At 35.8% G+C, this 14221-nt stretch overlaps 2 protein-coding genes across 8 annotated transcripts in view; one reads left to right on the forward strand and one right to left on the reverse strand.

Annotated features, from left to right (window-relative positions):
- Nucleotides 1-1388: 1388 nt before the first annotated feature.
- LOC113642266 (L-serine dehydratase/L-threonine deaminase) lies at nucleotides 1389-9737 on the forward strand. 2 transcript variants are annotated; one of them, XM_027145596.2, is made up of 8 exons: nucleotides 1389-1683; nucleotides 2925-3105; nucleotides 3415-3454; nucleotides 6025-6164; nucleotides 6724-6815; nucleotides 7748-7975; nucleotides 8066-8190; nucleotides 8282-9737. In XM_027145596.2, exons 2-8 carry the CDS (start codon nucleotides 2953-2955, stop codon nucleotides 8476-8478), a joined length of 975 nt encoding a protein of 324 aa, XP_027001397.1. In that variant the 5' UTR covers nucleotides 1389-1683; nucleotides 2925-2952; the 3' UTR covers nucleotides 8479-9737. The 2 variants fall into 2 exon arrangements, with proteins under 2 accessions (XP_027001397.1, XP_047673992.1); XM_047818036.1 differs by lacking the exon at nucleotides 1389-1683 and adding an exon at nucleotides 2741-2827.
- Nucleotides 9738-11401: 1664 nt separating this feature from the next.
- Nucleotides 11402-14221, reverse strand: part of LOC113642271 (probable E3 ubiquitin-protein ligase HECTD4) — a 111453-nt gene continuing 108633 nt past the window's right edge. For all 6 annotated transcript variants that reach the window (XM_047818034.1, XM_047818032.1, XM_027145609.2 and 3 more), the window contains 3 exons: nucleotides 13931-14126; nucleotides 13469-13691; nucleotides 11402-13241 (listed from right to left, as the gene is read on the reverse strand). In XM_047818034.1, coding sequence (XP_047673990.1) covers nucleotides 13105-13241; nucleotides 13469-13691; nucleotides 13931-14126 — 556 coding nt within the window. In that variant the 3' untranslated portion in view covers nucleotides 11402-13104. The remainder of the gene's footprint in view (nucleotides 13242-13468; nucleotides 13692-13930; nucleotides 14127-14221) is intronic.

The following is a 14221-nucleotide window of genomic DNA, read 5'->3' on the forward strand; positions in this document are numbered from 1 at the left end:
TACAATAATGTCAACATGGGCCATGGGTCTTTCCATGTTTCCAACATCTTGTGTAATCCATTAAGCCAAGGGAGGCCTAAGTATAGTGTTCCTAATAAAATGCACAGGGAGTGAAAACATTGGGACATTATTCACTGCTTATTCCATGAACATTTGTGATTGGACATTAGTAGAGTATTTTTTCTGTACTAAAGATGATCATTTATGAAATAATTTTTTGTTTGGCATGATAAAAAGTAGGGGGCACAGTGGCTTAGTGGTTAGCATGTTTGCCTCACACCTCCAAGGTTGGATGTTCAATTCCCACCTCTGCCTTGTGTGTGTGGTTTGCATGTTCTCACCATGCCTCTGGGATTTCCTCCAGGTACTCCGGTTTCCTCCCCTGGTCCAAAGACATGCATGGTAGATTGATTGGCAACTCTGGAAAATTGTCCGTAGTCTGTGAGTGAATGAGATGTGTGTGCCCTGCGATTGGTTGGCACTCTGTCCAGGGTGTATCCTGCCTCGATGCTCAATGACGCCTGAGATAGGCACAGGCTCCCGTGACTCGAGAAGTTCGGACAAGCAGTAGAAAATGAATTAATGAATTATGAAAAGTAATGGTTCACCATGTCCCTTGCTTGTTTCAGAGCTTCCTGATCCACATTTAAAGACGACGGTCCTTTCACCCTATGTACCCTTATTCTGCCTTGTGACAAAAGGAGTCACATTCAGATACAACAGTTACTGAAGAGAAATTAATGAATAAATTGTTGTTAGGTTTAAATCTGGATAGGACACAGGTTTTACAATATTTTTACAAAGTTTAAATTTAAATATTAAAGGAAATATGAAATGCACCAGGGTTTAGTTATTCGCTATAGCCCACTGCTTATAGTACTTTATTTTTTACCACCAAAACATTATTTTATCGAACAAGCAAATTCCTAAAGCATTTCTTAAAAGTAAGTAAATAAATTCAAAAGTTTGAAATTATGCAGCAATTGAGATATCAGTGAAACTGGTTTTAAGTCCAAAACCAGTGAATGTAAAATGACTAGAAGAGACTTTCGGTCGGTTGTAAGCCGGATCAGTCAGGATTCAGCCGCCACCAGGTCGCACTGACGGGTTTAGACCGCAGTGCAGCGTTCACCCCCTTTTGGAAGCGCTGAGTTAAAATAGAATCGTCACTTATGGTAATGCCTTGGGTTCTGGATACTAATAGAGACTGCGTACTATTCTTTATTAAATAAAATATATGAACAGAGATTATGTGACAGTCTCTCCAGAATATGTGACCGATTGCGATGAAAATACTTCTGATTAAATATGGAAACAATATTTTAGAGATTATTTCCAATTAAAATGACTATTAGTATGTGTAGGCTATTAAGACTATTTAAAATTGCACTATTGAGTGGTGTGCCTTATTTTTAATGGTTAATATTAAAAAGTAATAAGGCAACCTTTTACTGTTAAAATAGAGCATGACATTTCTAATAGTCCTGCGTCAAGAGTTGTCTTCACCGACGTTGAACGAGCAGGCGGGGCAACAGCACAGAGGTGTGTTAGGAAGGGAGCCTTGTGATTGGTTCTCGTCAACCATAAATTCTGTCATTTAAAATAAGGACGACTTTAAAACGACAGACTTGACAGAGAACAGAAACAAAACAACTAGGACGCCGCACGTTTTATTTTCTGAAGGTAAGATCCTCTTTTTTTTTTTTTATAATTCTTATTAATTTTCTTTTTATAAATCAACTTATACCGTTGAACAGAATTGCAGATTTGTCATTCAATGATTATTAAATAGCTATCAGATCTAAAGTTTTCATCATTTACGTTTTTAAAGAAAAAATGTTTGACATTTTTTCACAACACAATTAACTCGATGCATGGGCGTAAATTTCATGTAACGGGGGGGGAATAAATATAAAATTTCTCATGAGCAATTTTTGAAGGGGAACATAAATAATACAGTCTAATTGTACTTATAAAGATATGTCCCCACAGTGAAAAACTTTGCTTTTATCATTATTATTGTAGCATGGAGACTGCGTCATTATGGTTATTTTCAAAGTTTTTCTCAGGTTCAGTGACAAAGCAGATTTTTCTTCAAAACTATTTATTGCATTGATTGTGTTGTTTTCAGTTAAGCCATCAACATACAATAAAATATAAACATGTATGTTATTGTGAAAAATATATATAAAATAAGTAATGTTTTGTAACAAAATCGATTATTAAATAATTAATTTACAGTAACTGCTCTGTGTATAAAAACAAGAAAACGGCTTTGGCGTGTTAGTTACAGTGCACTATGCAACAAGCTATTGTAAACAAGCTAACGTTAACTGGATAAGTAAGATATTAATCGCTAATATAGCAGATTCATGGAAAATTACATCGGTAATCAACATTTTTGCCGCAACTAGTTTATGAATGAGTCTGCATCAACTACATTAAAGAGAATCGCTTTATTTAAAGTGAATAAAATACCCTACTTAATGGAGTTCAACATTAACTGAGCCGCAGCCACACACCTGACTCGTGTGTGCAGAGTAAGTGAGATGAACTGGGAAAGCAGGCAGTGGGTCAAACCACTGTGAGGAAGAGGAAGGGGAACTCAACTGTTTCTAAATGCATTTTTCCGTTGGTTTTTTTTTCTACTTACACAATTATTTAGGTGTACATACATATATTTTTCACAATAGAGAGTGACATTTTTTTTTTTTTTTTTTTTTTGGGGGGGGGGGGGTCCCTCGGATTGGGGGGGACACGACGACGACGACAAAACCCTGGGGTCATGTCCCCTCCGTCCCCCCGGGATTTACGCCCATGACTCGATGTAAATTCAATTCAAACAGCAACGATAGCATGTTAGTGTTAACCGATTCAGGAACTATCAACTAAAATTATACCATGTCCTACCTTTTCAATCTTAGGTGAAAGGTCAGTGGTGAAGATCAGACTATGAAGAGTGCGCATCCGCTTCACATCGTCTCCCCACTTAGAGAGAGTGTGTCCCTCTCTCAGGGAGCAGGTACAGTTGTATACCTGAAGTTGGATTCATGTCAGCCTACAGGCTCGTTTAAAATCCGAGGCATCGGTCACTTGTGTAAAATGGTAAGTCACTCATGCAACAATGTTGGAATATTTTTCATCCCTAATTTGCATGTTATTTCGGATTTTGCATCAATGACTGTGCTTTGATTTTGCCACAGAATAACACCTGGGCTAAAGAGAAATCCCCACCTACTATAAGTGTCCTACTTGTTAATGAATATAAAGAGGGGGTCAATTTTGCTAAAATGTTCACTAACATCAATTTGAATTTAGATTTGTTAAAAACAGAGGATCGTAAAATAAAAAATTATTCATAACTTAATGTTAAATGAAACGGACCAGTGACATGACTCATGTTTTTGCTTATAGTGGGCAGAAACTGGCTGTACTCGATTTGTCTGTTGCTCAGGTGAGTGAAAAACCAAACACTGCTTCTTACATCAAAACATGAGTATGAAAGTAGCATACAATGCATAACACATTAAAGCCAATTCAAGAACCAGCTCCTTATTGTCTACTGTGCCAGATTTACCAAACTGCTTTACCAATCTTATTTGGCAAAATTATTATTTGCTATTATTATTTAGCTTTATATTAATGTGCTCTATCTAATGCAGTCTATAGAGTGGGGGTGTGTGTGTGTATGTGTGTGTGTTAAGTTTTAGTGTAAATATTCAAATTACATGTTAAACATGACTGGTAAATATAAATGTAAATATAAATGTTAAATACATATATAAATATTTTTGTACTTTTTTAAAGAGTTTCGTTAATAAAATAATTGACTTCACCCATTCAGAGCATGTGTCATTAGTGAACAAGTCTGCACCATAAACCTTGAAAACCAGCTAGTTTTGGAACAAACCTGTTAGTTGTGAGTGAAGAGTGATAGCGCACCAAAAAGTGGTCACCAAAGTCTAAAAGGTCTTAAATATTATTATTTTTTATTATCTTAAAGTTTTCTGTACATCTGGACTGCAAAGGTGAGTGTTTTCATAATGCTCCCAGGCCTTGTACTTGAATTAGTTGACAAATCTAAATTCATCCAATCAGGCTGTATTGTAACAACCAATTGTTTTCAGTATATATAAAACATTATCATATATTTTTATTAATTTTAAAAACATTAAATTATCATAAACATAATTATCAATAACAAGGCCCGTTATCAGCATTGTTATGTTTGCAAATCCAAGTTTATCAGGGCACTGTGTTTTTGTGTGTCGCACACTCTGAGAGGGTGGGTCGTACCATATGAACAAAAAAATAGAATTATTCATTCATTTTCTACCGCTATATCCGAACTTCTCGGGTCACGGGGAGCCTGTGCCTATCTCAGGCGTCATCGGGCATCAAGGCAGGATGGACGGAGTGCCAACCCATCGCAGGGCACACACACACTCTCATTCACTCACGCAATCACACACTACGGACAATTTTCCAGAGATGCCAATCAACCTACCATGCATGTCTTTGGACCGGGGGAGGAAACCCCCGAGGCACGGGGAGAACATGCAAACTCCGCACACACAAGGCGGGAATCGAACCCCGACCCTGGCGGTGTGAGGCGAACGTGCTACCCACTAAGCCACCGTGCCCCCCTAAAATAGAATTAAAAGATGGATAATAATATAATAATAAATAAATAAATATTTACATTTTCGATATTTTGGAACGCTATTAATGTTTCCCATTTTATGCATCAGGTGCATATATTCTGTGAAATATCAGTGGGCCATCTTCCCCACAATTGCAAGCAAATCAATAGGAAATTTGACTGATTTGGATACCTAAAACACATATTTAGTATTTCATCAAAATTCAAACTGTACACTGTTGTAAATGAGGAGTTTATTAAAATTTGCATTTATTGAATTGCTAATATATGTTCTTCCCCACTTGGGTGAAATGAATTCAGAGTCATTTGAATCTAATTTTGTAGGTGCTTTGAGAAAAAAAGCCCTATATCTAAATAAAGTCAAATTGACTTGAATGAGTGGAGTATTGGGTGTAGCTTAACCAACTGATCTCAATAATTAGGATCACCGTGTAGATAATTTTGGCCATATTGTGTAAACAGAAGCTAATCATTTTGCACTGTGTTGTATATTTTTTCTATACCGTCTATGGGCTGATTTGTTATGCCCTAGGCAATGTCATCATTAAGTGAACTGACTCTAGAATAATTGCACAATGAACTATGATACATTTAATTTCTGGCCTGAAATTTAAAACTTGCATGACTGAGCCCTTGCTGTGGAACTACTTGTTAGAAATACCATGACATAATTCATGTGACATCATACAAGGGGGTGTGTTCAGTATCAAATAACAATTTGAGAACAAAAATAACATTCACTGGCACTGAAAAATTGTCACGATTAACACATTACACACATTTAGAAAGCAATATGATTCACTTTAAATTAATTCATACAGGTAATTCAATTCATGTAGCTACCTGTACTCATGAAACCCACATAAATGCATTGATGGTTTTTACATGTATTAATAGTGTTAGGTACTAAAGAATCATTGGAGTAATTTAGACTGGGAAGTATCGAATGTTATTTAAGATAAGGTAGTTTCAGATTTTATTGTGTACTAGTGAACTATTTATATAAAGTGCCCTCCACAATGTTTGGGATAATTAAAAATATTTGTCTCTGTACTCTGCAGTTTTAAATTACTACTTAAATTACTACTCCTAATATGTAGAACATAATGCTTAACCTACATAGGCTCATGAGGAACCTGGAGCCTATCCCAGGGGACTCAATAGGCTGGGTACAACTCTCAAAAAACACAACTGTGTCACCTGGTCACTTACTATATTTTAGTGTCACATTAATGAATGAAATATGAGCTACTGAGGCCAAGAACAGTCTAAGTGGATACTGTATATCACACAAGCCAAGCTTTACTGTTTTCAAATAAAACTGTTTACTTTCATTCTGAAACACGTTTTTTGCATACTAGGAGGCAATGCTGGCATGGCTGCTGCCTATTCCGCACGGAAGTTGGGACTGCCTGCCACCATAGTGGTACCCAGTATTACCCCTTCAGCCACTGTGCAGAGACTTTCTGATGAAGGTGCTGATGTCATCATTCATGGAAAAGTGAGTAAGGTGATATTTATAATATTCATGAACATTCCTGAAAGTGTTCACAGGAAGCGTGCACACACAAATGAGTCATACACCAAGACAACAAACACAAGCACCCAAGTCTATCTACCAAATAAAGATTAAAGGGGAACAAACATAATGTTTTGGAATGGCCATGTCAAAGTCAGACCTCAGTCCAAAAGAAATGTTTAAGGACCTGAAGCAAGCAGTTTACAAGTGTTGAAGCTCTTCTTCTACAGTTTTTGCTGCACAAAGGCTTACTATAGATACTGAAAACAAAGGTTCACATATTTTGAGAACTAGTCACAGATATGTAATGCTGGATGATTTTTCTCAATAATTAAATGAGGATGCATTTATTTTTTTTTTAATGATTTGTTTGATTGTGTTGACTTTGTTTTCTTATAAGACTTGTGTAAAAATCTGATGTTTTGGGTCATATTTATGTAGAAATATAGAAATTCTTAAAGGGTTCACAAACTTTCAAGCAATTGAGATATTATAGGCCCTGCATAGGTCACTGAATTTTTTTTTCTTCTCCTGTTCATAGTCACTGAATGAGAGCCTTGAATTTGGCCAGCAGCTTGTGTCTAACAACCCTGACTGGGTATTCATCTCTCCCTATGATGATCCCCTTATTTGGTGAGAAGCATTTACACATTTGCAAATGCTATATGTTATACTCCACAATCGACACACTACTATTTAGAATTTCCATGCAGAAAAGACAAATGTTACAAAAGTCAAGATGTTTAAGAAAAACAAGACAGCTGATAAATATGGTTAAAGAGAAACACTTTGAAAGTGTGGTATTAATGTCCATTCTATATTTGATTGCATGTGGCTAAATACAAGTTGTTTTGTATTACTATTTGTGAAAAAACATTTGCTTAAACAAATTCAATAATCTGTATAGTTGTATATTCAATAATTCAATAATCTGTATAGTTTTATACTATTTATTTTACAACAACAACAATAATAATAATAATAATAATAATAATAATAATAATAATAATAATAATACATAGTAGCAATATTTGTATTATATTTGTACAATTTAGGATTTCTGTTTGCCAGCATTATCCCGAATTATCATTCAGCATCAATTAAACACCTTAATGATGAATATGCTACAAGTAATGTGTACTGTGCAAAAGACACAGGTCTGCATACATATGAAATTGATGATCATTAGCACGTGCTTGATATAATTAGTTAATCATATATCTCAATCTGATCCTACAAAATCAATGACTTTTGTAAAGTGTAAGAATTAATCTTGGTTTGAAGCCAAACGGTAGACCTACATAATATTGATTTGATTTAGATTTTATTTTCTGTTCGCTCACTTTGCATTTTGTAAATTGATAAAAATAAGTAAGTAAAATATATATTTTTGAAAACATTTTTACTATACAGCATTGTTTCACATATCTCTAAAACCTCTGGGCAGTACTATACATTTGAATAACTTGTACATTTGCGCAGTTTTATATAAGTCTGAAAAACAAATGCTAATTTACAAACCGACCACATCTGCAATGGTGGATTACACAGAATTGTGTTTTCAGGGAAGGTCATACCACTCTGGTAAAGGAACTGGAGTCCCAGCTGGATGGGAAGCCAGGAGCAGTAGTTTTGTCTGTGGGAGGTGGTGGCCTCTTGAATGGAGTTGTGGAAGGTCTCCGCCGTGCTGGATGGGAGGATGTACCCATCATTGCTATGGAAACAGTGGGTGCTCACAGCCTCAATGCAGCCATGAAGGCAGGAGAGCTGGTTACACTGCCCTCCATCACTAGGTATGGGTATATGACATCACAACATATTGATTTGGATGCAGCATTTTGTGGACTGTGATTTGAATATTTCAGATCTGCTTTTGTCCTTAGTGTTGCTACCACACTGGGCCTTACACGAGTATCATCTCAAACAATGAAGCTTGTGAGTGAGCACCCTGTTTACTCAGAGCTGGTCACAGATCAGGAAGCTGTTTGGGCAGCTGAGCGTTTCATTGGTTAGTAACTTGATAATGAGATTTTTTTAATTGCATGCATAATTTCTGAAGCACATACCACTCCTTACTGACCCTTGCTTTATACTTGCAGATGATGAAAAAATTCTGGTTGAACCTGCTTGTGGTGCTGCTCTTGCAGCTATCTACTGCAATATCATTAAGCGTCTGCAGACAGAGAATAAATTGTCTCAGGAGTTGGGGCCTGTAGTGGTGGTTGTGTGTGGTGGCAACAACATTAGCATAGAGCAATTGCAAAGACTGAAGAAACAATTGGGAATGATTGGCTAGACAAGGACACGTCCAAGGCAACAAAGTCCTTTTTTTTAATGTAACTTAATGAACAACCTAAATTTGAATTTTGTATCAAAATTTTTATTTAGTAGTACAATATTATTATATTTCTATAATAACCAGAGTGGTGCTTTTTTTTTTTTTTTTTTTAAACCAATATGCTCTTAAAGTAAAAATTCACAATTTGTTAGCAGATCTAGAAAAAGATTTAAACTAAAAAAAATGCTGCATTAGCATCCAGTATTGCATATTATCTGTAATGCATTAATATTCAGCCTCTTGGACCAGTACTGCTACTCATTTTGCTGCAATAACTGCTTCATGTCTTTGCTAGCAGTTTTTCTCATCTGTAACCCTGATGAATAAGATGAATTTTAAGGGTTTTACAACGTTTGCATGGCACTCTTTAATTCTCTTTAATACTCTTTAAAAAAACATCTCAGACTGTGCACTGGTGTCCCTGGTGGTCTAGCATCTTGAGCACTCACCACTGCGGCCAGGTTCGCATCTTGGGCAGAGAACCAACCCAGCCACTGAGGGTTCTCAAGGGCATCCACAGTATACAGCAAACATTTTGCACACCTGCTTGGGCTGCCTTTCATTCCAGAATGTCTAGCTTGAGTCAAGTAAGGGTTACTAATTTAGAAATGTAAGTTAGTCAAGCATCCTAAAGAATAGTTAGAAGCAGGTGTTTTAAAATCTATGTTGTATCGAAGTCCTTGCCTATAAACATATTTCAGTGTGGGATGAAAATGTTTTCCTAGTTTTCCCATGTTTGGTGAAATGTTTGTGCTTTAGAGATTATCTGCCTAATATAATGTTTGTTTCTGTTCATTTTTCTGTATACATAGCATATACCTGTTTGCAAAGGTTTGGGGACCTCTGGTCAAATGATATATTTTATTGTTTTCTGAAGTGATTAGTAAACCTTAGTAAACCCTTTGTATCAACCTTTTTAAAAAAATAATAATAATAATATTATTCTGCAATGTATTACTGTACAGTTACTTTGTATTTGATGTTGACAGTGATAATACTAACATTATCTAAAGAATTTGACCTGTATCTACAGGGATTTATGTACTGTGCATAAATACTGTAGGAAGGTGACTATAACATGACATATACATTGCACTGAGATGAGTTTATGCCGTTTTGCTGGGTTTTTTTCTTCTTGCATGTTAATGATAGCAATGTGTAATAACTTGTTACTAATAATAAAGTAATGTAATACATAAGTGATGAGTCGACAAATATGATGATGACTGATCATGATTATTGATATATTTAAAATGAAAATGATAGCCTATTTATAGCCTATATTTTGTACTAAACTTTTTGTGAGTTTCATTTGTATACCACAATATATCTACTGTACCTAGCTACAATAGGCTTTTGCTATTGTAGATAACATTATTGGAACTGTAAGACCAAATCTGTTTTTACTAAACACAGAAAGAGGAACAATGATAGCTTGAAATATCAGCATTAATTTCCATTTCCATTAATTTACATCTAGATATGTTACAAACTTAAGAATAGCACCTTTGGTGGCAGATCACCACATTTATAGGTTGGAGATTCACTGACATCACCAGATTCGTTCCTCTTTCATTTCAGATGTTTGTTGGGTGGTTACTTCAGTCTTTTCAAAGTTTTGGGCAATTTTCTTAAAGCTGCTAAGGTTAAAGTTGCTATCTATCTGTGTAAGAGATAAATAAGAGAACAATTTATAAACATTTTTTCTGAAATATTGTTCATCTTTATTGCTATATAAGCTGTCCAACTCCTGCTGGAGAAAGCATCCCTCAAACCATAACACTTCCTTGTTCCCCTTTAACTGAATTTATTACACACTTTGGGTTCAATCTTTCCCCAGTTTGACACCAAACATAATGTTTCCCAATGGACCCAAACAAATGAACTCTGAACCACACAATATGGTGGAAAATATCATGGTTTGTGGGATGTTTTCTGCAGCAGGAGCGGAGCTTTAGCTATACAGCTATACTGCAGGGTGACTGCAAATGTTTATCAGATCCTTCTTCAGCAACATGCAATTCCTTTCTTTGCGGATGAGACTGGAAGAAGAGTTGTCCAAGATCACACCAGAGCATTGTGAGAAACTGGTGATGTCCTAATGCCACAGATGTGCTGTCATTCAAAGCTACAATGGTAACTGTTTTCTAATTTTAATCACTGTTTTCCAGTTTTCAAAGGCTTTTGTTGTGCCTAGTATATTTTGTAAAACATGCTAGTAGAAAAGTGGTATAATGCACAGCTAATATTCCCTAAATTTTTTAGTGATGAAGATTAACAATATTTCAGAAAATATTAACTGTTATTATGTTTATTGGGGAAGTCATGGCCTAATTTTTAGAGTTTGAGTCCTAACCCTAAGGTTGTGGGTTTGAGTTTCGGGCCGGCAATACCACGACTGCGGTGCCCTTGAGCAAGTGAGGCTAATCAAAAAATATGCATCACTTTGCTAGGGAGCACAAAGATTTGCACAATGGAAAAAGTCATGTGATCTGATGAGTCCAGGTTTACCCTGTTAAAGGGTAAGAAGCAAGGTTGATTAAGTGATGCACCCATCATTTCTATTGCATAATGTATGAGACTGTGGGGCATGGTTATGATCTGGGATTCCTGCAGTTGGTCAGGTCTAGGGTTCAGCTATGTTATGTGCCCAAAAGTATGGTCAGCTGACTACCTAAATATACTGACTGCCAGGCTTTTTCATCAATAGATTTTTCTTCCCAGATGGCATGGCCTCTTTCTAAGATGTCAATGCCAGGGTTCATCAGGCTCAAATTATGAAAGAGTGGTTTGTGTGTGACTTTTTTGCCCAGACAGTGGATTAATATTTACTGCTAAGCATAATCCAATACATTTAATCAACATTTACATACAAACAGTATTCATCAATATACATCAATCCATTTTATTTATATTCTGTGACAGAAATTATGAAATCAGTATCATTTAACTGTAAGTCACACATCTGCATTATATTCTATTAAATACCAGATGTGTGGATGTAAGAAAGAAATGTTAATGCAACCATAAATAATTGTAATAAATATCAAGTTAAGGTACAGCACTTTTGTTAACTCTCCATCTGTAGATGCCCTTTGACAAACATTAATATACTCTGTCTGAAAGGTAAAGAGAAACGATTTTGGAGTATCCATAATAGCAGCAATCACACCAAAATGTACTGCATAAACAGAGTCTAAACTCTAGTTTGAACATTTTGGGGGAGGTCTTCGGTAGCATTCTCTAAGAGGCATCAATGTTACAATGGCTCAATTGAAGACGCACAATAAAACACTGCAAACACAAGCATTAGAAAGAACAACAGACTCCATTTGATTATAATTAAGTAACATTCAATCACTATTTCTAACTTTAAAAAGATTCAAAAAACAGAACTGATTCTTGTACAAACTGTTTTTTCAAATGATAAATGTAAACAAAAAGGCAAATAAAGCCATAATAATAATAATAATAGTAATAATAATAATAATAGTGACTGAATTCTTGTGCAAATCCAGCATATAAACAAAAATGATAAGTCGACCCAAAACTCAGTAAAACTGTATAATTGATGTTACCATGCAGAGCTCTTCCTATCAGAATGGGGCTGTGAAGCTGAACCTTGTTTAAGCAGGAATGGGGTGAGAGGCTTAATGTGATGCTAAAATCACCCCTCACAACCAAAAATACATGGTGAAAAGAAATAATGTATTAGCCACAGATAGAGAATGCATGCAATATTTCACGATAACTGCACATTTGTTTTAGAAGTCATTCGATACATTTCATTCTTGTATTCACCCAAATATTAAAAATGTATTCAGTCTTGACTTAACTATAGTTAAGTACATAGTATTTCTTGAAATCAAAATTCTCCAATATGCATATATAACACTTCAAATATTCTGCAGTAGTAGCACCTTGCTGTTAGTGTCTTTTGTATTCATGGCCAGTTTTAGTTGTAGGGGAGATGTATTGTTTTGATACAAAAGCTAAAACTCATTTTTATGCATGACAATTTATATCCATAAAGCAGGAAATTTACAACTATTTGCTTTATCCTTCTAAATATGTATGTGAACACCTTGGTCACCATAGGCATGATAAAAGGGGAAGTGCTTGGGTTAAAGCCCCCATAAGACCGGATGCTAAAGAATGGGAGCCCCCCATCCATCCCAAGTCTACAGTCCCACCACTTAAAGCATCTTATTGCACATCTGCTTGTTGTTAAAGACAGCAATCATACGGGCACAACAGAAATGAAAGACAAAATGATATTTATATATGCAGTTAAAAGAGTGTTGAAAATCAATGACAGCAACAAATTGCAGGGAGGTAAACAATATAAAATCTTGGGAAAATAAAAGTGCAGCTTCCTACTCTTTTCCATATTACAATGCATTATTACCATTAGATACAACATGTAGTTTCCTCTAAGGAGCAACCAAAAAATGCTGAAATTCAGTTCAGTGCAATCCAGAAAACAAAACACTGTTCTTTTTGAAGGCAAGATGAAAATTTCTAGGTAGGTGTGAACAAGAACTTATGGTATTTGTGCGAGTGTATATTTGTGTTTTGGAGTCTTTAGCCACTCAGCGGGTCCTCACGATAGTGTATAGCATAACGTAACTTTTCCAGCATCACATCAAGAGAAGAATACTGGGGCAGCTTCACCATAAACATACAGGTCTCTACCCGAATGTAACGGTTGTCAGGTGAACCTACAACACAAAAACGTGATGTGGCTGCAGGTTGCTCAGACTGACAAAAAAGATGTACATTTGTATCTATACAATATAATTCATCAAGTTATTCTTGTATGTGAGGATGTAAAATACTGTATTTATAACATTTTCTGACCAAGCATATGCAGAAATCTACCCTATTATTAGAATCAGTGTTGAGAATCAAACCTACTTTAAAACAAAAAGCTGTATATCATACATACCCAATGCACCATCTGGTGGTGCAATTTTCATGGGATAAGGAGGCACATGAGCAGTGTCCGGCCCACCATCTTTACAGGGGCAAGTGAAGGGAATCCGCTCCTGATTGCAGGCAAACTTAATGAACTTGCAGAGCTCTTCCTGTGTAAACATCTCCAATGCTGTCCAGAAGAACTCAATGTGCTGGTCAGTCTCCATAAGCCCAACTTGATACATTGTATGAGCCTGAAGTCGTGTTAAAGGAAAGTTTTCATATCTGTTTTTTTTTACAGACAGTTATATTAGCCTTTTTTTAATGTAATGATATAAATGTTTAATTTTTAAAATACGTCAAGCCAATAAGCCAACTCCAAAGTAAATGTGTGCATTTAAAAAGTGAATGCATACTATTTTTATATGTACTTCAAAGAGGCAAGTACTGTAAGAAGGTTAAATTAGGAACACATACCAGGAAATATTATTACCTTAAGGAATTCCAAGTTGATGTAGGTGAGGCCACAGGTACGCAGTTCCATCTCGAATGGGGTGAGCATTGTGAGAAGTTGCAGAGGGATAATGGAGCCCAAGCCTGCACGAACAGCACTCATACGCTCCTTATTTTGCAGTTCCCGCAGTCGCAAGGCACATACTGCCTGAGCATACAAGTGTTTGTTCTCCCAACTGTAAACACAAAAAAAATGTTAAAACACTAATTCAGAAAAATCTGAAAAAGAAGAAAAGAACAGAGAAAAAATTATAACATTATACATTTCTCC

The sequence above is a fragment of the Tachysurus fulvidraco genome, chromosome 9 (genome assembly GCF_022655615.1).
Source record: "Tachysurus fulvidraco isolate hzauxx_2018 chromosome 9, HZAU_PFXX_2.0, whole genome shotgun sequence".
Classification (NCBI taxonomy): Eukaryota; Metazoa; Chordata; class Actinopteri; order Siluriformes; family Bagridae; genus Tachysurus; species Tachysurus fulvidraco.

Coding starts and splice junctions, on each gene's coding strand:
- LOC113642266 (XM_027145596.2), top strand. CDS start 2,953: ATGAAGAGTGCGCATCCGCTTCACATCGTCTCCCCACTTAGAGAGAGT. Junction 3,455..6,024: donor TCGATTTGTCTGTTGCTCAG/GTGAGTGAAAAA, acceptor TTTGCATACTAG/GAGGCAATGCTGGCATGGCT. Junction 8,191..8,281: donor GGCAGCTGAGCGTTTCATTG/GTTAGTAACTTG, acceptor TTATACTTGCAG/ATGATGAAAAAATTCTGGTT.